The 19,113-nt window shown below is 36.1% G+C and overlaps 1 protein-coding gene across 1 annotated transcript; it reads right to left on the minus strand.

The window, feature by feature from the left end:
* Positions 1-13,567: 13,567 nt before the first annotated feature.
* LOC131056866 (AAA-ATPase At5g57480-like) lies at positions 13,568-15,159 on the minus strand. Its single transcript, XM_057991141.1, has one exon. It carries the CDS (start codon positions 15,058-15,060, stop codon positions 13,690-13,692), a length of 1,371 nt encoding a protein of 456 aa, XP_057847124.1. The 5' UTR covers positions 15,061-15,159; the 3' UTR covers positions 13,568-13,689.
* Positions 15,160-19,113: the final 3,954 nt, after the last annotated feature.

The following is a 19,113-nucleotide window of genomic DNA, read 5'->3' on the forward strand; positions in this document are numbered from 1 at the left end:
GCTTACTCTTCCTCCTATAAGGAAAATTGATCCTGCAAAGATTACTTCACCTTATTTTGATAACAAATCTTTTTGTCAATTTCACCGTCAGCCCGGGCATGATACTGAAAAATGTTTTTCTTTAAAGGGTAAAATTCAAGATTTGATTGATAACAATACTATCTCTGTTTTTGGAGTGAATGATAAAGGCAACACATCTGTAGCTCCTCCTAACCAAAATCTTCAAATTTTCACTGATCCATTGCCTTCTCATACCTCTAATGCAATTGAGGCTAATGATTCCTCTCTTTCATCTGATGGTCTTGTGTCTATGACTCCGAATGTGATTAACTTTGTAGAGCAGCAAGAAATCCCTAAAGAACCTTCCATCACATTTGATTCCAGTGAAACCATTAGGGCACCTGATGGTCCTTTATACATAGTTGCAAAAGTCAAGAATACACCTTGCCGTGGAGTGCTTATTGATCCTTCGTGCATGATTAATGTTATTACTGAAGAATTTCTTTTTACTTTGCAATTGAATCAAGTGATATATGACAAAATAGATGTGATTGTGAAATTATTTGATACATTTTCTTCTCCTGCAATTGGTTCTATTACATTGCCTATTGAGGTCCATAACAAATCTCTTGATGTGAACTTTGCTATTATTCCGTCTGCCGAACAATTTCGTGTGAAGCTTGGCTATCCTTGGCTATCTTCCATGAAAGCTATTGCTTCTCCTATTCACAAGTGCTTGAAATTTCCCCATAATGGTGAAGTTGTTACTGTCAATCATAGTCTCTTTAAACCAGCTGAAAGAACTTCTAGCGTTCCTATTGATTACTTTTGGCCTAAACAATTCCAATCTCTTCCTCCGCGAAGTGATCATCTTTTCAAATCTTATCAAAAGTGGAAAACAGATATGATCCTATCTCTAAGTGAACCTAGAACACCTAAACTGGACATTCCTATCATTCTTGAGAAGGAAGTTCTTCCTTTGAAAGATAAAACTAATGTCTTTCCTCAAGAAGATTCCCAACGCATCCCTATGGATGTGACTATGTCTATGCCTAATAAACTTCCTAAGAGTAGACCTATACCTCCTCGTCATGATGGACTTGGTCTTCTCCCTAAACCAAATATTCCTCCTTTATATGGAGCAGTTCCTCCTCCTTCCTTTTATAGAGAGAAGAGACCTTCTTCTTCTCCTATTATCCAGCCTAAGAGACCACAACCTAAACACCCAAGTGCTAAGGATGAGAACATTCCTCCTCCTCAATCTTCTCCACTTCCTACTAAGACTAGACGAAATCGTTCTGCACGTGAACGCCGGCGAAAGCGTCGTCTTAGAGCTCAAACTTTGCAATCTCCAAAAACACCTTCAACAAGCATTATTCCATTTTCTCCTCAGCCGGACATTGAGCCTAAATCTCCTAAACATAAGATGCATGATGGTCTTGATCCTGTGCGAGTTAAAGATCCTATTTTTATAAATCTTGATGATGATATGGATGAAAATGTTATTCATGATGAAAATGTTACTCCTCTTGCTTCTGATAGTGAATATAAACTTGTTGATGTTGATAACCATTTATCTAATGAATTTTCTAAAGCACTTATCCTAGCTCCTAGACAAGAACAACGTGGCTCGGAACATGAACATAGCCCGTGTTTGGATCTTGTGATAGCTCCATCTGCTGTGTTGGATGTTCCTCCTCTAGCGTGTTCCCTGCCTTGCCGAAACATTGATCAGCAAGATCGGGGGGGTAGATGACGTGCTAGACTAATTACATTAGCATAGCAGATTCTTTCCTCCTCTCTTTCGTTACTTCTTCTATATGTTATTCTCATTCTTCTATTTGTTGTCCTTAGTGTTGTCTACTTGAGGACGATGCAAAGTATTGAGATCTCTCGATCTCTCTCATGTTGACTCAAAAGACACATGTGTTCCCTTCTTCTAGGTGACCTTCCTTGATTGGGGAATGAAGAACAATTATGCATACATACATATGATATATATACATGAATAATCATACAGCATACTGACCCCGAGGAAAGCGAAGTCACCTCGTGCTTTGTGTTTTGTGTCTATTATCCTTGGGTTTATCTCACACTTGGGGGCTAAATCCTTGCGATAACGTGCTCCTTTCTCATTTCTTATGTGTATCACTACGTTAAAACAATCACCCCCGGTGAGGCGTGTGCGATCGCTTTAACGTAGGGGGGCATACATCCCGTTCATATCTTTTCAAGATACTTGAAAATTTCTTGACAAATTTAGCTTTGCCTTGAAATTTTTGATATCTTTCTTGCATGACTCATAGTGAGGGAACCTTACTACTGACAGTCATAGTTCTCCCTCGTGATCTTCCCTTTTACTTTGTCAATCGAAGTCGTAAGATCCTTAGTCCACTGGGGGCTTGGTGTATCTTGCCTCCTTGACGTGGTGAAAGTCTTTCAATATTGTTTCCTTATACTTTACCGGAAGTATGAGCATACATACTCCCGCTAAAGTGGGGGCTAAATGTAGCGTCCTAAAATTGCGACACTTGCAATTTTGACTGCATTTCGGTCTTCACGATGGCGACGCAACACGCAACCTGAATGGAGACCCCGAAACTTGCTCACGACACTGAAAACTGCATTTTTCAAGCACCCTGGCCTGAACCTCCTTGCACCCTGCTGTCCCGGGAGGTGGGACCAGAGCGCCCAGCGCCCTGGTCCCCAGGACCATGGCGCCCAGCGTCCTGGTCCCTGGGTCCTATTTTGGGCTCGGTCTCCTAAGGGGCTCGGGTCTTTTTGTTTGCAATTTGGAAATTAACTTTCCTGGTCGGCCTAAGGTCGGGAAAATCAGTCTATCAGCCCTAATTGACAAGTATATAAACTACATTTTTCTCTCTCATTTGGGGATAACACATACATGAGGGAAAAGGCATGAAAACTATACTCAAGCATTCAAGCATTCAAGTATTCAAGCATTCCTTCTAAGTCTCCATTCAAGGCTAAGTGTTGCATTCAAGTCAAGGATTCAACCATTGAAGAGGAGATCACATACTACATGTTACATACAACAAACAACATACAGCATACAACATCTAAACCTTCGCACATAAGGATACAAACATCCTTAGAACAAGGTATTAGTACTTGTTTTACAGTCATTTACATTTACAGCTCTTGCTCATTTCTTGGTTAATTCCAAAACCGGGGTTTGACCTAAAGGCAAACCCCTAATCCCTAACCCCCCAATCGTCTTCGCTTTTCTGTGTGTAGGTTGCAGGTACGCGGCTGAAATTGAAGATCTGGAATCCTTGTGCAGAGACGAACAGATCCCCCTTCGTTTCGCGGATTTTTTGGAGGACCGTGGCGCCGGGCGCCATTGTCCCGACAACTTTTGCTCAAATTTGCAGGACAGCGCCGTATCGACATTTTACTGCTAATTCCAGGTCCGCAGCTTCATCCTATAATCCGAACTCAGTTTATAAGCAAATCTTTGTCACTTTCTATGCATACTTAGCTTAATTCTTCTATCAACATTCTTTACAAAAGAGGGTAGCCTTGCTGTCTTAACCCTTGAAACACATTTAGCATCCAATCTTGCATTGCGTGGGATTGGATCTAGTGGGTTTCAACCCCTCTTTTGAATGTAAAGTCTCTCCCCTAAGTGAAAACCATCGAATCCTAGTGAACCTCCCTTCTCTCTCCTCGGAGTTGGAAGAGGGGAGTGCAACTAGGGTTCGACCGCGATTTTCCGCTTTACAATCACATTATGATTTTTGATGATATACAAGTTCATGCTAGATCATTCGCCGTTGACAAGACCCTCTCTTGGTGATGGTACATATTCTTTTGTGCATTAATGAGATAAAATTTTGTGCATAAACATTAAGTCAAGTGAATGTATTGCTATTTAGAAATGACCATATCTACCATTGTCTCCAACCATGCAGAGAAATGCAGTGAGAAGGGATTTAATCAACATGCATCTTTCTTCAAAGTTATGCTTATATACTTTGCAGAGAAACTGGTAAGTTTCGGAATTATACAATCTTGTGCGTCTTAAAAATGTTTGAAATGATCTATTTATAATTTGCCAAACTAATTTGTATTAAGTGTTATAATTTGTTTCTTGTAGCACATTCATTCTGCATAAAAAGGTTACTTATTTTGGTCTTCATTTATATACAGGCATTGCTGTACGCAAGCTTTTCTCTTAGGACATGAGGATGTCTAATGCAGATGAAGTGGGATGTTGTATTTGTATATGGATGTGAATTGATGTAACATTGTTATGATGATATACAATGCCCATGAGCAAATTATGTGTATACAATACATGGAAATATTCATGATCATTATGTGTCTACAGTGTAATGCTTGGAAATATTGATGATATACAATGTCCATGAAAAAAAAAATCATGTTTGCATATCCCTTCATGGATGTCACATGCAAGTGTAATGGTAATTATGTGTATACAATACATGGAAATATTCAGGATCATTATGTGTCTACAGTGTAATGCTTGTTTATATATAATTTTAGCGCTCAAGGGACGACACCGGTAGGGTATGACCCCAAGCGTTCGATCGAGTGGGGGGGGAAAATAGGAGCATGCGTAGGGAAATAATGCCTAACTGGACATGTCGAAGCTGATGGTTCATCATCGCGATGAGCAGAACGAGAAATCAGCCACGTGACAACATTCCATTGAGTGAGACTGACGATTTTTTTGCCAACCAAAAAATTGCTTCCCTAATAAAACCGTAGGGCAACTTGAAAAACCGAGATAGGATTTTGTAGGGACCCCTCTCATGGCCCGGTGGGTTCAAATGGATCATTCACAGGTGCCACGGATTCTGAGTTAGGGCCCATCAAAGTTTGACAATTTTGAGCACTTAGGGTGCTCAAGGGACGACGTCGATAGGGTATGACCCCGAGCATTCGATCGAGTGGCGGGAGAAAATAGGAGCATGCGTAGGGAAATAATGCCTAACTGGACATGTCAAAGTTGATGGTTCGTCATCGCGACGAGTAGAACAAGAAATCGGCCATGCGACAACATTCCATTGAGTGAGACTGATGATTTTTTCGCCAATCAAAAAATTGCTGCCCTAATAAAATCGTAGGGAAACTTGAAAAAACAAGATAGGCTTTTGTAGGGACCCCTCTCGTGGCCCCGTTGGTTCAAACAGATCATTTGTAGGTGCCACGGATTCCGAGTTAGGGCCCATCAAAGTTTGACAATTTTGAGCACTTAGGGTGCTCAAGGGACGACGGCGGTAGGGTATGACCCTGAGCATTCGATCGAGTGGGGGGGAAAAATAGGAGCATGGGTAGGGAAATAATGCCTAACTGGACATGTTGGAGCTGATGGTTTGTCATCGCGATGAGCAAAACAAGAAATCAGCCACACGACAACATTCTATTGAGTGAGACTGACGATTTTTTCGCCAACCGAAAAATTCCTACCCTAATAAAACCATAGGGAAACTTGAAAAACTGAGATAGTATTTTGTAGGGACCCCTCTCGTGGCCCCGTAGGTTCAAATGGATCATTCGTAGGTGCCACGGATTCCGAGTTAGGGCCCATCAAAGTTTGACAATTTTGAGCACTTAGGGCACTCAAGGGACGACGTCGGTAGGGTATGACCCCGAGTGTTCAATCGAGTGGGGGGGCAAAATAGGAGCATGCGTAGGGTAATAATGCCTAACTGGACATGTCGGAGCTAACGGTTCGTCATCGTGACGAGCAGAATGAGAAATCGGCCACATGACAACATTCCATTGAGTGAGACTGACGATTTTTTCGGCAACCGAAAAATTGTTGCCCTAATAAAACCATAGGGAAACTTGAAAAAATGAGATAGGATTTTGTAGGGACCCCTCTCATGGCCCCATAGGTTCAAATGGATCGTTTGCAGGTTCAACGAATTCTAAATTAGGGCCCGTCAAAGTTTGATAATTTTGAGCACTTAGGACGCTCAAGGGATCACGCTGATAGGGTATGACCCTGAGCGTTCGATCGAGTGGGGGGGAAAAATAGGAGCATGCGTAGGGTAATAATGCCTAACTGGGCATGTCAAAGCCAACAGTTCGTCATCACGACGAGCAGAACGAGAAATCGGCCACCCGACAACATTCCATTGAGTGAGATTGACGATTTTTTTGCCAACAGAAAAATTGCTGCCCTAATAAAACCGTAGGGCAAATTGAAAAACCGAGAGAGGCTTTTGTAAGGACCCCTCTCATGGCCTCGTAGGTTCAAATGGATCGTTCCCAGGTGCCACAGATTTAGAGTTAGGGCCCATCAAAGTTTGATAATTTTGAGCACTTAGGGCGCTCAAGGGACGACGCCGGTAGGGTATGACCCTGAGCGTTCGATCGAGTGGGGGGGGAAAAATAGGAGCGTGTGTAGGGAAATAATGCCTAACTGGACATGTCAGAGCTGACAGTTCATCATTGCAACGAGCAGAATGAGAAATCGACCACGCGACAACATTCCATTGAGTGAGACTAATGATTTTTTCGCCAACTGAAAAATTGCTGCCCTAATAAAACCATAGGGCAACTTAAAAAACTGAGATAGGCTTTTGTAGGGACCCCTCTCTTGGCCCTGTAGGTTCAAATGAATCATTTTCAGGTTCAACGGATTCTGAATTAGGGCCCGTCAAAGTTTGACAATTTTGAGCACTTAGGGTGCTCAAGGGACGACGCCGGTAGGGTATGACCCCGAGCGTTTGATCGAGTGGGAGGGCGAAATAGGAGCATGCATAGGGTATTGTTCATTAAATGAATTGTATTGTTCATGAATTGTATTGTCCATTGAATGAATTGTATTGTATTGTTGATTAAATGAATTGTATTGTTCATTAAATGAATTGTATTGTATTGTTCATTAAATGAATTATATTGTTCATTATAAAAACAACACTTACGATGAAATGAAATGAATTGTATTGTTCATTAAATAGCCATTATTAACCATTGTTAATTATTGGAATGAAGATTAAAGATTTCCATGATAACACCATGCACAGATGAGCAACAATTTATATGATTGAATATCAACTTCTGTATATATAAAAATGTCAAATGATTACAAATGTATGTCCATACACAAATATGGCATAAACGCCAACTGAAACAAAATGTATGTCTAAATATGTGAATATATGTCCATATACAAAATATACATGCCAACTAGACATGTAAGCATCCCAAAACTATCTATAACATCCTAAGCTGCTGATGGATCATCAAAATTGATCCTCTTCGCCACATTGCTCGGCTCTGAAGGATCCTGCACAAGAAAAACAAACCACGATTAATATTAGTTATATTATATAATTCACATTCGAAAAGTTAACATAAAAATGAACTATAATTGAACTATTCATGTTTACCTCATGTCCACATTTTCTCTTCAGCTTTGCAGGACTCTTGATGTATGTCTTTGGTAGAGGAGGTATGTTTTGAATATTTTCATACACAACCTACATATGTTCAGAAACATGACATTGATACAAGTTAGCATATAATTGTCACTGATAATAACAAATTATATCTACTAATCAAAAAATAAAATAAACACACATCTACTCGAGGCATCTCTTCTTCTTCTGGTATACTGGGTGTAGTCATCAAGGATGTGAAGCCAAGAATTCTTTGTATATATACACAACAAGTATATGAAACTATCAATCTATGTCTAGACATGTATAATCACTATAAGTTATTTAAACTATTCATTCAATCATATTTGCATTCAATTACCTTTCCCTTGTCTCCAACTGCACTACCAGATCCTAAATCACACTGCCCTGCAATCGTGCTGCTTGTGTCCTACAAGAGTAAAATAAGATATACATGCAAGTTACTACATAATCTAATTAATACCAATATAAATGATGAGCATGTATGTACACTAAAATACAAATGACTAGGTGCAATAATATATGTACCGTCAAGCTATCAAGGCCAAATGAAATGGTCGACAGGGTGCCCTCCTGAATCTGTCTCAACTCATCCTCGGTCGTCAACTGTTAAATAGACCATGTAAATAAAAATTAGTACTTAATATTATCCAATTTATAAATATTTAATTAAAAATATAACATGAACTGTGAAAACACAAATCTTACCAATACATCATCAATGTATGATGATGGTGCCTCCTCGCCTCTAGCATGTGAGGACTCCCTAGGGTATCCTCCAGTCTGTGTAATAACATCTGGTATCATGCATCTCATGCACCTCATAATCTGCACTGTCCATAGAAGGATCAACGGGCTATCCAACTGGACCCAAGCATACGTGCCCACACATGACACAACTATGGGGCACGCATATGTGTGGAGCCGGGGATGACGTGTCATCGGCAGCAGATGCACCGCTAGCATCAAGAGTAGGTTGAGCCATTGACGTAGCCTAAGAAACCAAAAGGCTGCTCAAAGAGTGAATAGCCGATATGGTCTGTGAAGCCGCCTCACAAATGATATCAGGATGTTGAACTGTAGGTGGGGGATCAACAGGAGGAGGGGGGACATATGGGCCCTGGACTACTCTGACTGCCCTAGGTCTATTTTGGGGCATACCTAAACCTACACCCTGGAAAGGTTGGATGTCAAAGTAGTTCACATGTTTGTGTAAAACAAACTCAACATACAATTTTTTTATGAAATAGAAGGGGATATCAAGATTGTTGTTGGGTGGTTTGTCGAAAACCATCCACCAACGATCCCAAAAGTTTTTCACAATCCCATCATTTGTGCACCATTTGATAGAAAGGTTTATTTTTTTGGGATCTACGGGCTAACCAGTACGGGAATTGACAAACAATGAGGCGATTTCGACTTTGAATATCTCAAGATCCTTGATATCCTTATACGACAAGCCATCTACATATTTTTCCTTCATAGAATCTCACCACAAAAGGGTGGCATCGTCCTCCTCGGTCATGGTTTCCATACTTTTTATGATCAACGTGACAGGATCAAACAATGGGTTTAGACGAGGGATCCTATGATATACTTCTGCAATCCCCCTCAATTCATTCAAATTTTGTGCTATCAAATCTTGAATTGAGGGGGGGTTTGACAAATGAGGGTTTGGTTGTTGCAGTTGTGGTTGGTTATTTTTTTCATTGTTATCCCCCATTTTTAACCTAATTGAATGTAAACAATTAAATTTAGTTAACAAATTTAAACAATTAGGCATTTGATTTAAAAAAACCTAGTTTTCATGAAAAAACCCATATTTTCAATGAAAAATCAAATAAACATTAATAAAAATACAAAAAATGAATGAAAATGATTCAAAATGATAAAATTCTTACCTCTAAATGTATTTTTTAGCAATTTTTTGTCAAAACACTGGATATCGGATGGAGCGGATATCGGATTTTGATGAATTCGCGTAGCCCGTGAGTTAAAAATGACTCACATGACTGTCACTCGCCAAAATATAAAAGTCTAGGAAAATCAGATATCCGATTTCTATACTTCAATTATTTTTAAATAACATATATAATATAATAATATATTATATAATAATATATTATATAATATATTATTATATTATATAATATGTATTGTATTATATTATATATTATAATATAATATAATATAATATAATATTGTATTATATTATATTATATAATATATTATTATATTATATAATATGTATTATATTATATTATATATATTATAATATATAATATAATACAATATTATATTATATTATATTATAATATATAATACAATATAATATTATATAATATATAATATAATATTGTAGTATTATATTATATTATATATATTATAATATCTAATATATAATATAATATAATATAATATTATATTATATTATATTATATTATATTATATTATATATAATATTGTATTATATAATGCAATATTATATTATAATATATTATAATATAATAATATATTATATAATACATTTATGTATATTATAATATAATATAATATAATATAATATAATATAATATAATATAATATAATATAATATTATATTATATAATATATTATATATTATATTATATATTATTATATTATATAATACGTATTGTATAATATTATATATAATATTATATTATATTATATTATATTATATTATAATATAATATATAATACAATACAATATTATATTATAATATATAATACAATACAATATTATATTATAATATATAATATAATACAATATTATATTATAATATATAATATAATACAATATTATATTATATTATATTATATTATATAATATAACATTATATTATATTATATAATATATTATTATATATTATATAATATTATATATATAATATTATATTATATAATATATTATTATATATTATATAATATTATATATATAATATTATATAATATAATATATAATATAATATTGTAGCTAGGAAATCAAAAATCATCACACGCAAATCAATATTCTAATCTAGCTCAATCACAAAAGCTCAAATGCAATGATCAATCCTAAACACACTCAATAAAGACATGAAAGCAAAACATTCAAAGCTAAAAACTAAGCAAACCAAATGCAGATCTGAATGTTTCCTTCATGCGGCTCCATTGTCCTTCTTTCTTCTTCAAATAGCCTTTGTTTGTGGATCTCACCTTCAAGTGCTTAAACCTAATGTGAAAGCAAGATTGACATTGGCACAAGAATACTCGAAGCGTGATTGATTTGACAAAGTGATTCAAAAAAGTCATTATTAGCTGGGATTGAAGAAATTCATCCAATTTATAGACAAATTGGAGAAAAGATCAAATTAGCATGATTCGATTCGAATGGAAATTGCAAATCAAGAATGTCAATTATGACAAATTATGACAAATTTGCACTTTCTATGCAAGATTGATTGATTGATGATTTATGACAAAATTATGACAAATTTCTATGTCAAAAATTGATTGATTGTCAATTATGACAAATTATGACAAATTGAAATGTCATTCCCATGAAATTAGGAGAAAAATAGGAGAGAGTTGAAAAATAGATGAAATAGAAATTAGGAAATTAGGAATTAGAAATTGATGAAAATTAGGAAATTAGGTAAATTGGAGAAATTAGATAAATTAATTAATAATTTGTCATTTATTAATTAATTCACAAAAAAGAGGAATAATTAGTTAGCCAATTAAATAAACATTTAATTGTGACACGAAGACTTAGGATAAATAAATAATTTATTAATCCTAGAGGGAGAAATGACAAACAAGGTTAAATGATTAAATCATGAAACCCTAGAAGATGAATTAACAATGCAAGGATGACAATTAGGTCGTGATGAAGGATAATTGACTCGATCATGATTCTGATTAACAAAGGACCAATGTGATAAATGATTTGATTGATAAATGCACCAATTGATGAGGAACAATGACTAATTGATCCAAATTGACATAATTGAGACAGACAACGATCGATGGCAAATTGATCGCAAAATGACAAAATTGACAAGAGGACAAGGATTGATGACAAAATAGATTGCAAGACAAGAAGATTGAAAAATGACCACGATCGATAACAAATCGATCGCAAAATAACAAGATTGATAGAGGACAAAACCCTGATTAGGATTAACGATGTCCAAAATGATGACAAATGAATACGCATATTGATGCGACAGGATAAGATTGACCAAAATCATGACTGAAGATTGTTGTCGACAAGACCAAATTCGAAAGTGAAGAATGCAGAAGAAGGACTCGATGCTCGCAAATGATAAAGACCAAGTGCGTTTCACAGGAGAAATGTTAATGCAACGCAAAAACCCTAAAATAAGGCAATGCACAAATGTTAAAGTATGACCTCGCAAGCGTTGACCATTTTTAGATGTCTACAAATATAATATATTATTATAATATAATATAATATAATATAATAATATATTATACAATACGTATTATATAATATATATAATGTAATAATATATTATACATTATATATATTATATAATATAATAATATGTTATATATTATATAATATGTAATATATAATATATTTTTTAAATTAAAATTACAAATAAAAATCGGATATCCGATTTGCATAGGTAATTACCAGGCCGAGGTTTACTGACACCCAAGCCAAACAAAAAGTCAACACGGATTTTCACAGTTTTAGGTGAGTGAAGAAGGCTATTTTTTTCACATCGCCACTTTTTGGCCCGCCTTGATCCTGCACTAACCCTTTCCTAAATTAAATAAATACTTTTAGTTATTCAATTGATCTCATTTCTTCTATTATTTAAATAAGTATTTATTTATTTAATCAATTCATTAGCCTTTTCTACCCATGACACATGGTATTCATCTCTTAATTCCTACACTACCTACCCTCTCATTATTTTCTTATTTTCTCTACCTACCCTCTAATCCTAGTCGACCATCTATCTTTTACACCTCTCAATCTTATCCCTCCATTTCCTACAGTGTCTTCTATATAAGAGGATACTTTATATCATTATTCCCCCCCAAGCATTCTAGCATTCGAACTTTCATATGCGATCAAGTCTACTTGCAACTACATTTCCATTCTTTGTTGAGCTCTTGTGCACACATAAAATATGAGAGCAAATATATCAAGCAAGATCAATGGAGATAGGAAGAATGGAGATTCAAACCCTATTAGACATGTGATGGTCTCATCTTTGTGATTTTGTTGATTTGCATTGTCTTAGGTAATCTTCATATGTTATGGTGGATCTTTGTTGTTGTTAGGCTAGGGTTTTGTGGTTGAATTCATTTAGTCTTTCAATATTGTTGTTTCCATTTTTACCATAAACAACAGTAAACCAAATTTAAACATTATCTTAAAGAGATGAACTTATTGTAAAATGACATCATTGAGGTACTCAAAGACCTAGTGCAATTAGTAGATGATATTATTTGAAGATTGTTCAAGGTTGCATTTGAATTGCAATCTATGCAATGTAAGCTCATTATATTAAACTTTAACATGGAGACGATAAAAGTTAGCTCATCGGACTAAAAGCATGTCAAATTTAAAATAGATTTATATTGATAAGTATGAGATATTTTCCACACCAAGTCAAATTATGATATTGCTATTAGGATTCAATTGTGCACTTTTTGAGTCAATGACTTTGACTTAGAAACTACACAGTTGGATCTTGATGGCAATATCATAATAAATTATATTCTTAACATATGATCATTTTAAAAAACACTAAAATTAAAAAAATATAACATCCTTACAAATCTTAATCAAATTATTAATTTTTTTTTTTTTGCTAATGACTAGTCATTTGTTACTATAATATTACCGAATCTATTTGATAATAGAAATATATAAGTTTCTAAGTCTCTCAAAGACATAAGTTCCATTCAACGTTTAATTTTCATGTTGCTTTAAACTTTTGACTAAGAATGTCTAAATAAAAAACATTATTATTTAGATAATTATCTATCTACTCCCATTAAAGTGCCAATTTCAATTTATTTTTAATATCACTGCACATTTTTTAATGAATATTCTTACTCTATGTTATATTAAAACAAAAATACAATATTTGAAAAAATATAGAGTGATAGAAAGGCATAATTTATTGTTGCCCCATTTTTTTTTATTGAAAATTTAAGACTGTCAAAATGAGTTCTTCAATTACAAAAATATAACAAAGACAATCAGCAGACTGTCAGAAGGAAATTACAGAGTTGGAACTGGAACTGGAACTGGAAGCACTTCTTCTTTAACCTTAATCTTGGCATCCAGGGCACAAATCAAATCATTCAGCGCATCAGTGGGCTCCTCCACTCTATCCATCAAAACCTCTATAATTTCTGCACAAGTCATTTCTGTCCCCGAGATCATCTTCTCCTCCACAGCTGCAAACAGAGGATGGTCCTCAACCTGCAAATAGTTAAAGGCGAGAGTTTTAAATGCCTCAAAGTTGCAGAACGAAAGGAAAATGTGCATATCCATTCGCCCACTTCTGAGAAGTGCAGGATCAAGCATTTCCTTGTGATTCGTTGTAAACACAATAATCCGCTCCTCGCCGGAACAGGACCACAGACCGTCTGTGAAATTCAGCAAACCAGACAATGTAATTCCCCTTCTCTTCTGCTCTACTTGATTGACTGGTGGAGGATTCGAAACCCTCTGACCCAGATTGATTGAGCAGTCAATGTCCTCAATAATAATCACAGATCTCCCTTTTGTTTGCCTAAGAAGCGCGCGAAGATCATTGTTGTCAATCACTTGCGTGAGCTCCAGATCATAAACATCATATCTCATGTGATTAGCAATGGCAGCGATGAGGCTCGATTTCCCTGTTCCAGGAGGCCCGTGAAGAAGATACCCGCGCTTCCAGCAACGCCCAATCCGTCTGTAAAACTCTCTTCCCCCCTTAAATCGGTCAAGATCTCTGAGAATTCTGCACTTGAGCAGGGGATCGAGAGCCAGAGATGCAAAGGTCGAGGGATGTTTGAAGGGAACTCCCGCCCATCCTTCGGCAAAACGAGCATTCCCTGTATTTGTATACAGCACGAGATCTTTGGTGAGCGTATTGAGCTCTGCTGCGCGATTTGTAATGTGATCGAAGTAAGCGCAGATAAAGTCTCTGTCTTGGCGCTCCGCTTTGAGAGTAAATCTCCGCCTTTCATTCACTGAATTGCGTTCTTTATCTCCTCCTCCTCCTCCATTGCGCTTCTCAAGAAGGGAACTGTGAGTCCACCATAGCCTGACCCCCCTGAAGCTGTCCTCCACTACCTCATCAGACGCAGGGCAAAATCCCAAATTGGTGGATTTCCTGGCACGAAACACAGACAATTTTCGGGTACTCGTAATGCCATCCACACCGCTAAGATAGCGCTCAACGACGTCATAGAGATCGTTGGCGTTTAGTCCATGACTGTCCTTGAATTCTGGAATTTCCAGATGGTAATGGGGTGGGCTGAAATAGTCTTTTACAGATGATAAGCAGTCCCTTAAGATTTTGCGGAGGTTGGGGGGAAGAATGTTTTGCAGGAGAATGAAAAAGCCGATGAGTGACCATATTTTTGCAATCAATTGCTCCATTTTCAGCAAATATGGAACAGATCAAGGCGGATTATCTCTTTTAATGAATCTGTGGGAAGTATAGTGATGTGCTGCGAGCTATTTAATTTGGCGAGCGGACAATCAATTTAAAAAAATAAAATAGAAAACTACTAACAGTCTTGTATTCGTTAAATTTATTTATTTTAATAAATTTCAATAAATTATCATATCTATTTTGATAAAATCTATATAAAGAATATCGATATATATTTTTAGAAATGATATAATTCATTTAATGTTATTTATTTTAAAAAAATTAATATTTATTTTATAGAGAATTATATAAAATTTATTTATAGTTTTATAAACTGGGAAAACATCAAATAAATAATTGTATAGCAAAAATAAGAAAAAAAAACATATTGTAGAATTTATTTTAAAATGATGATGAAAAATAACAAATTAAAAAAGTTCTTTTAAAAAATGTAATTAAATTTATTTATAATTTTCTATATATAGGAGAAAAGCTAATAAATGATTGTATAGAAATATTTAAAGAAAAAAATATATATATTAAAGATTTTTTTTAAATAATAATGAAAAATAATAAATTAAAAGTTTTTTTTAAAATTATTAATATTATATTTGATATATTTAGATAAACAAAATATGTTTCAATTGTTGAAAAAAATTATTAATTTAATTTAAATCAATATATAGTAAAATTTAGTAGTTATGTATATGATTATCATATATATATTTTAAATACATCCATATTAAATAGCTAAAAAAATATCAACAAATGTCTATAAATCATAAATTAAAAATTCTAATTGAAACAAATTTTAAAAATAATTTGAAGTAAAGATATCTCAAATACATATATCTAAAGGATGGGTGGAGATATTTGCAAAAGATGAGTTTTGTTATTTTATTTTTTATTTTTTATATTAAAGATATAGGGAACAGTAATAGAAAGACAGAGGTTGGGCCTCACCAAAAAACAACAGTCAACACCAAGGGCCTGCCCCAAGTTCAGTTACATGAGGAAGAACATAAAGACAAAATTTAAACAGTATCAAAGAGTTATCAAAATGAAAGTCCAGTGGAGAAATTTAAAGAAAAGCACTCGTTGAGAATGTTATCATAAGTCACAACCCAGGCAGTCCATCCCTGGGGTCCCTCCATCCAAGCAATGCTCTTATGGTTCTGGATCTGGCTCAACGCCTCCACCTGCTCATAGGAAGGCTGCCTATTCTCCCTGATCTTGTTGTTCAACATCCTAACAACTTCTTCAAAAGAGGAGAGGTCATCAAAACTGCGCCTCCAGTCAAAACCGCACTTAAGCTCGTAGATGAACATGGTAGCGTGTCCATCCCTCAGGAATCTCCTAAGCTTGTTCCTTTCCACATTAAGCATGAATGAGACCCACGTGACAATATTATAAAAGGTGAGTCTTTGAAAAGACTCGGTAAGGGCCCTGGACTGGCCACAAAATCTGTCAGCATTTCTAATTTTCCAAATGAACCATAGGATATATGCAGATAAAATAAACCAGAATAGATTTGCATCTTTTTTCATCCCATGAATATAACCAGAAATAATTTCCATGATATTAACCAGGTGGGGGAAAGAAAAGCCAAACATCAGCCATACTTCCTTAGCAATAGAGCACTCAAGGAGGATATGCCTGCTAGTCTCAGGCACCTTACATATGGAGCAAATATCATGCGAGTCATAGTTCCCCCTTATAGGAAGCCTGTTAAGAGTAAGCAACCACTTAAAGCATTTGACTTTGGGTTCAATAGTGTTTTTCCATAGCCTGCTGAAATTCTTCTGCCACTGCATAACAAAGAGGTTAGCATACCAGAGATTGTTCACGTGAGTAATAATAGAAGTATCAGAAATCAGGAGAGAGTAAATATTTTGGGCCTTGATTTTAGATATAAGAGAGCCATCCGCCCATTTGAAAACCAAGAATCTATGAGAGTCCACATGATGGTCCTTAGGGAGGCCAAGCGAAGTACAAGCATGATTGATTAGGTTATACGTTCTCTTTTTGGCAGGGGGGATATTGAATTTAACATTGAGATCTTCCCATGAGATAAGGGAATCATGCTCAAGAACATCAACAAGGAGTTTGATCCCTTTGTTAGCCCACAATCTAGCCGAGCACCCCTTAGTCAGAGCCAGGGGTTTACCCGCATGAGATAAATTCCACCAAAGGGATCTTTCACCATGAATCAGATCATCATTACAGACACTGGTGTTGACCAAGAACCCTCTGACATGTTCCCAAGCCTTCCAGATGGATCTGAACACACATGAGCCCTGGACAAACACAGGAAAGCTACCAGCCACCAGGTCAGTGAAAGGCAGACCTTTCCAGGATTTAGCCTTCCGAGGGACAACCCTCTCAATATTATTCCTAACTAACACTTTCCAAGGTTCTTTCCCATCAAGGGCATGAAAAATCCACTTAGCTGCAAGAGCAATGCCCTGAGTTTTAAGGTCTTTAAGGCCAAGACCCCCAAGTTCTTTTTTAACATGACACCAACCCCAATTAACAACATGGAGCTTACTATTTCCCTTGCCATCAGACTAGAGGAATCGTCCAATGGCCTTTTGAATTTCCAAAATTTGATAGTTGCTAAACATCTAGGTAGAAGAGTAGTAAATATTATATGAGGAAAGGATTTTTTGGCAAACTTGCATTTTGCCAGCCAAGGAAAGGAACCTGTTGTTCCATTTATTAAGCTTTTTTTCAATTTTCCCTTTGACCAAAAGCCACATGTCTTTGAGCGAGGGGGAAACAGAGAAGGGAGCACCAAGGTACTGAACAATTTTATTGGGACCGCCCCATTGGTAGTTAGATCTGCTAAACTAGTCAGGGGGTTGATTGTTCGAGCTAAGGAAGGTGGATTTGGATTGAGAGATTTTGGCTCCAGAGATGGAGCCAAAAAATTGAATCTTCAGGCTTAGATTATCCATGTTTTGCTTGGTAAGTTTGAGAAAAAGAGCAGTGTCATCAGCGAATTGAATGTTGAGAAGCTCATTGTTATCAAGGAGTCTAATACCGTCCACCTTAGGGGAGATAGTGTTATCTCTGAGAAGGTAAAAAAGGGCATCAGAAGCAATGACAAATAGGGAGGGAGCAAGGGGACACCCTTGCCTAATGGAGCGAGATAGAAAAATAGGGGCAGAGAGGGAACCATTAACATCGATTTGAGTAGAGGCATCATGTAAAAGCACCTTAACAAATTGACAAAATTCATCAAGGAAACCGAAAGATTCAAGCATCATGGTAATAAACTCCCATTCCACCCGGTCGTATGCCTTCTCATAATCCAGGAGGAACATGGCAGCGTCTTGGTCAGATACCCTAGCCCACTCCATAGCTTCCCAGCTAGTGATGAGATTTTCAAGGATGTACCTCCCCAAGTGATAAAACTAGTTTGGGTGGAGCAAATAAACCTTGGAAGTATTTTTTCCAACCGAATGGCAAGTATTTTAGCCAATATTTTATAGGAGACATTGAGGAGGGTAATAGGATGCCAGTTCTTAATGAGAGCCTTGTCCCCATCTTTAGGAATAAGTTTTATGATGCCCCTGTTGATATAGGTACCAAGGGAGCCCTTAAAGATAGCCTCATTATACAAGTCTAGCAGATCATGCGAGATCCAGTCACTATTAGCTTTGTAAAATTCAATGGGGAGCCCATCAGGCCCCGGGGCCTTGTCAGAGTGAAGAGAATTGATAGCCGATTGAATATCCTTGGGGGTAAGAGGGCATTTGAGCAGGTTGGACTCCTCTTCAGAAATCATTCTAGGGATGATAGCTTTACACTTAGTCTTGTTCTCCTTAGCACTAGATGAGACTTCAGAGGTGAAAAGGTTATAGTAAAAAAGGGCAAAGGCCTCCATAATATCACCTAAGTCAGTGATCTCATTTCCATCAATATTCAGTCTGTCAATCTTTTCTCTCGCATGCTTATTCTTAAGGAGATTAAAGAAGAACTTGGAGCCCTTGTCCCCATGCTGCAACCAATGGGTACGGGCTCTGGTCATAGCACCTTTGACTTTTACTTTTTGG

Source organism: Cryptomeria japonica, chromosome 7 (genome assembly GCF_030272615.1).
Source record: "Cryptomeria japonica chromosome 7, Sugi_1.0, whole genome shotgun sequence".
NCBI lineage: Eukaryota > Viridiplantae > Streptophyta > Pinopsida > Cupressales > Cupressaceae > Cryptomeria > Cryptomeria japonica.

Excerpts from the sequence above, each read along its gene's own strand:
- LOC131056866 (XM_057991141.1), bottom strand. The coding sequence starts at position 15,060 with ATGGAGCAATTGATTGCAAAAATATGGTCACTCATCGGCTTTTTCATT.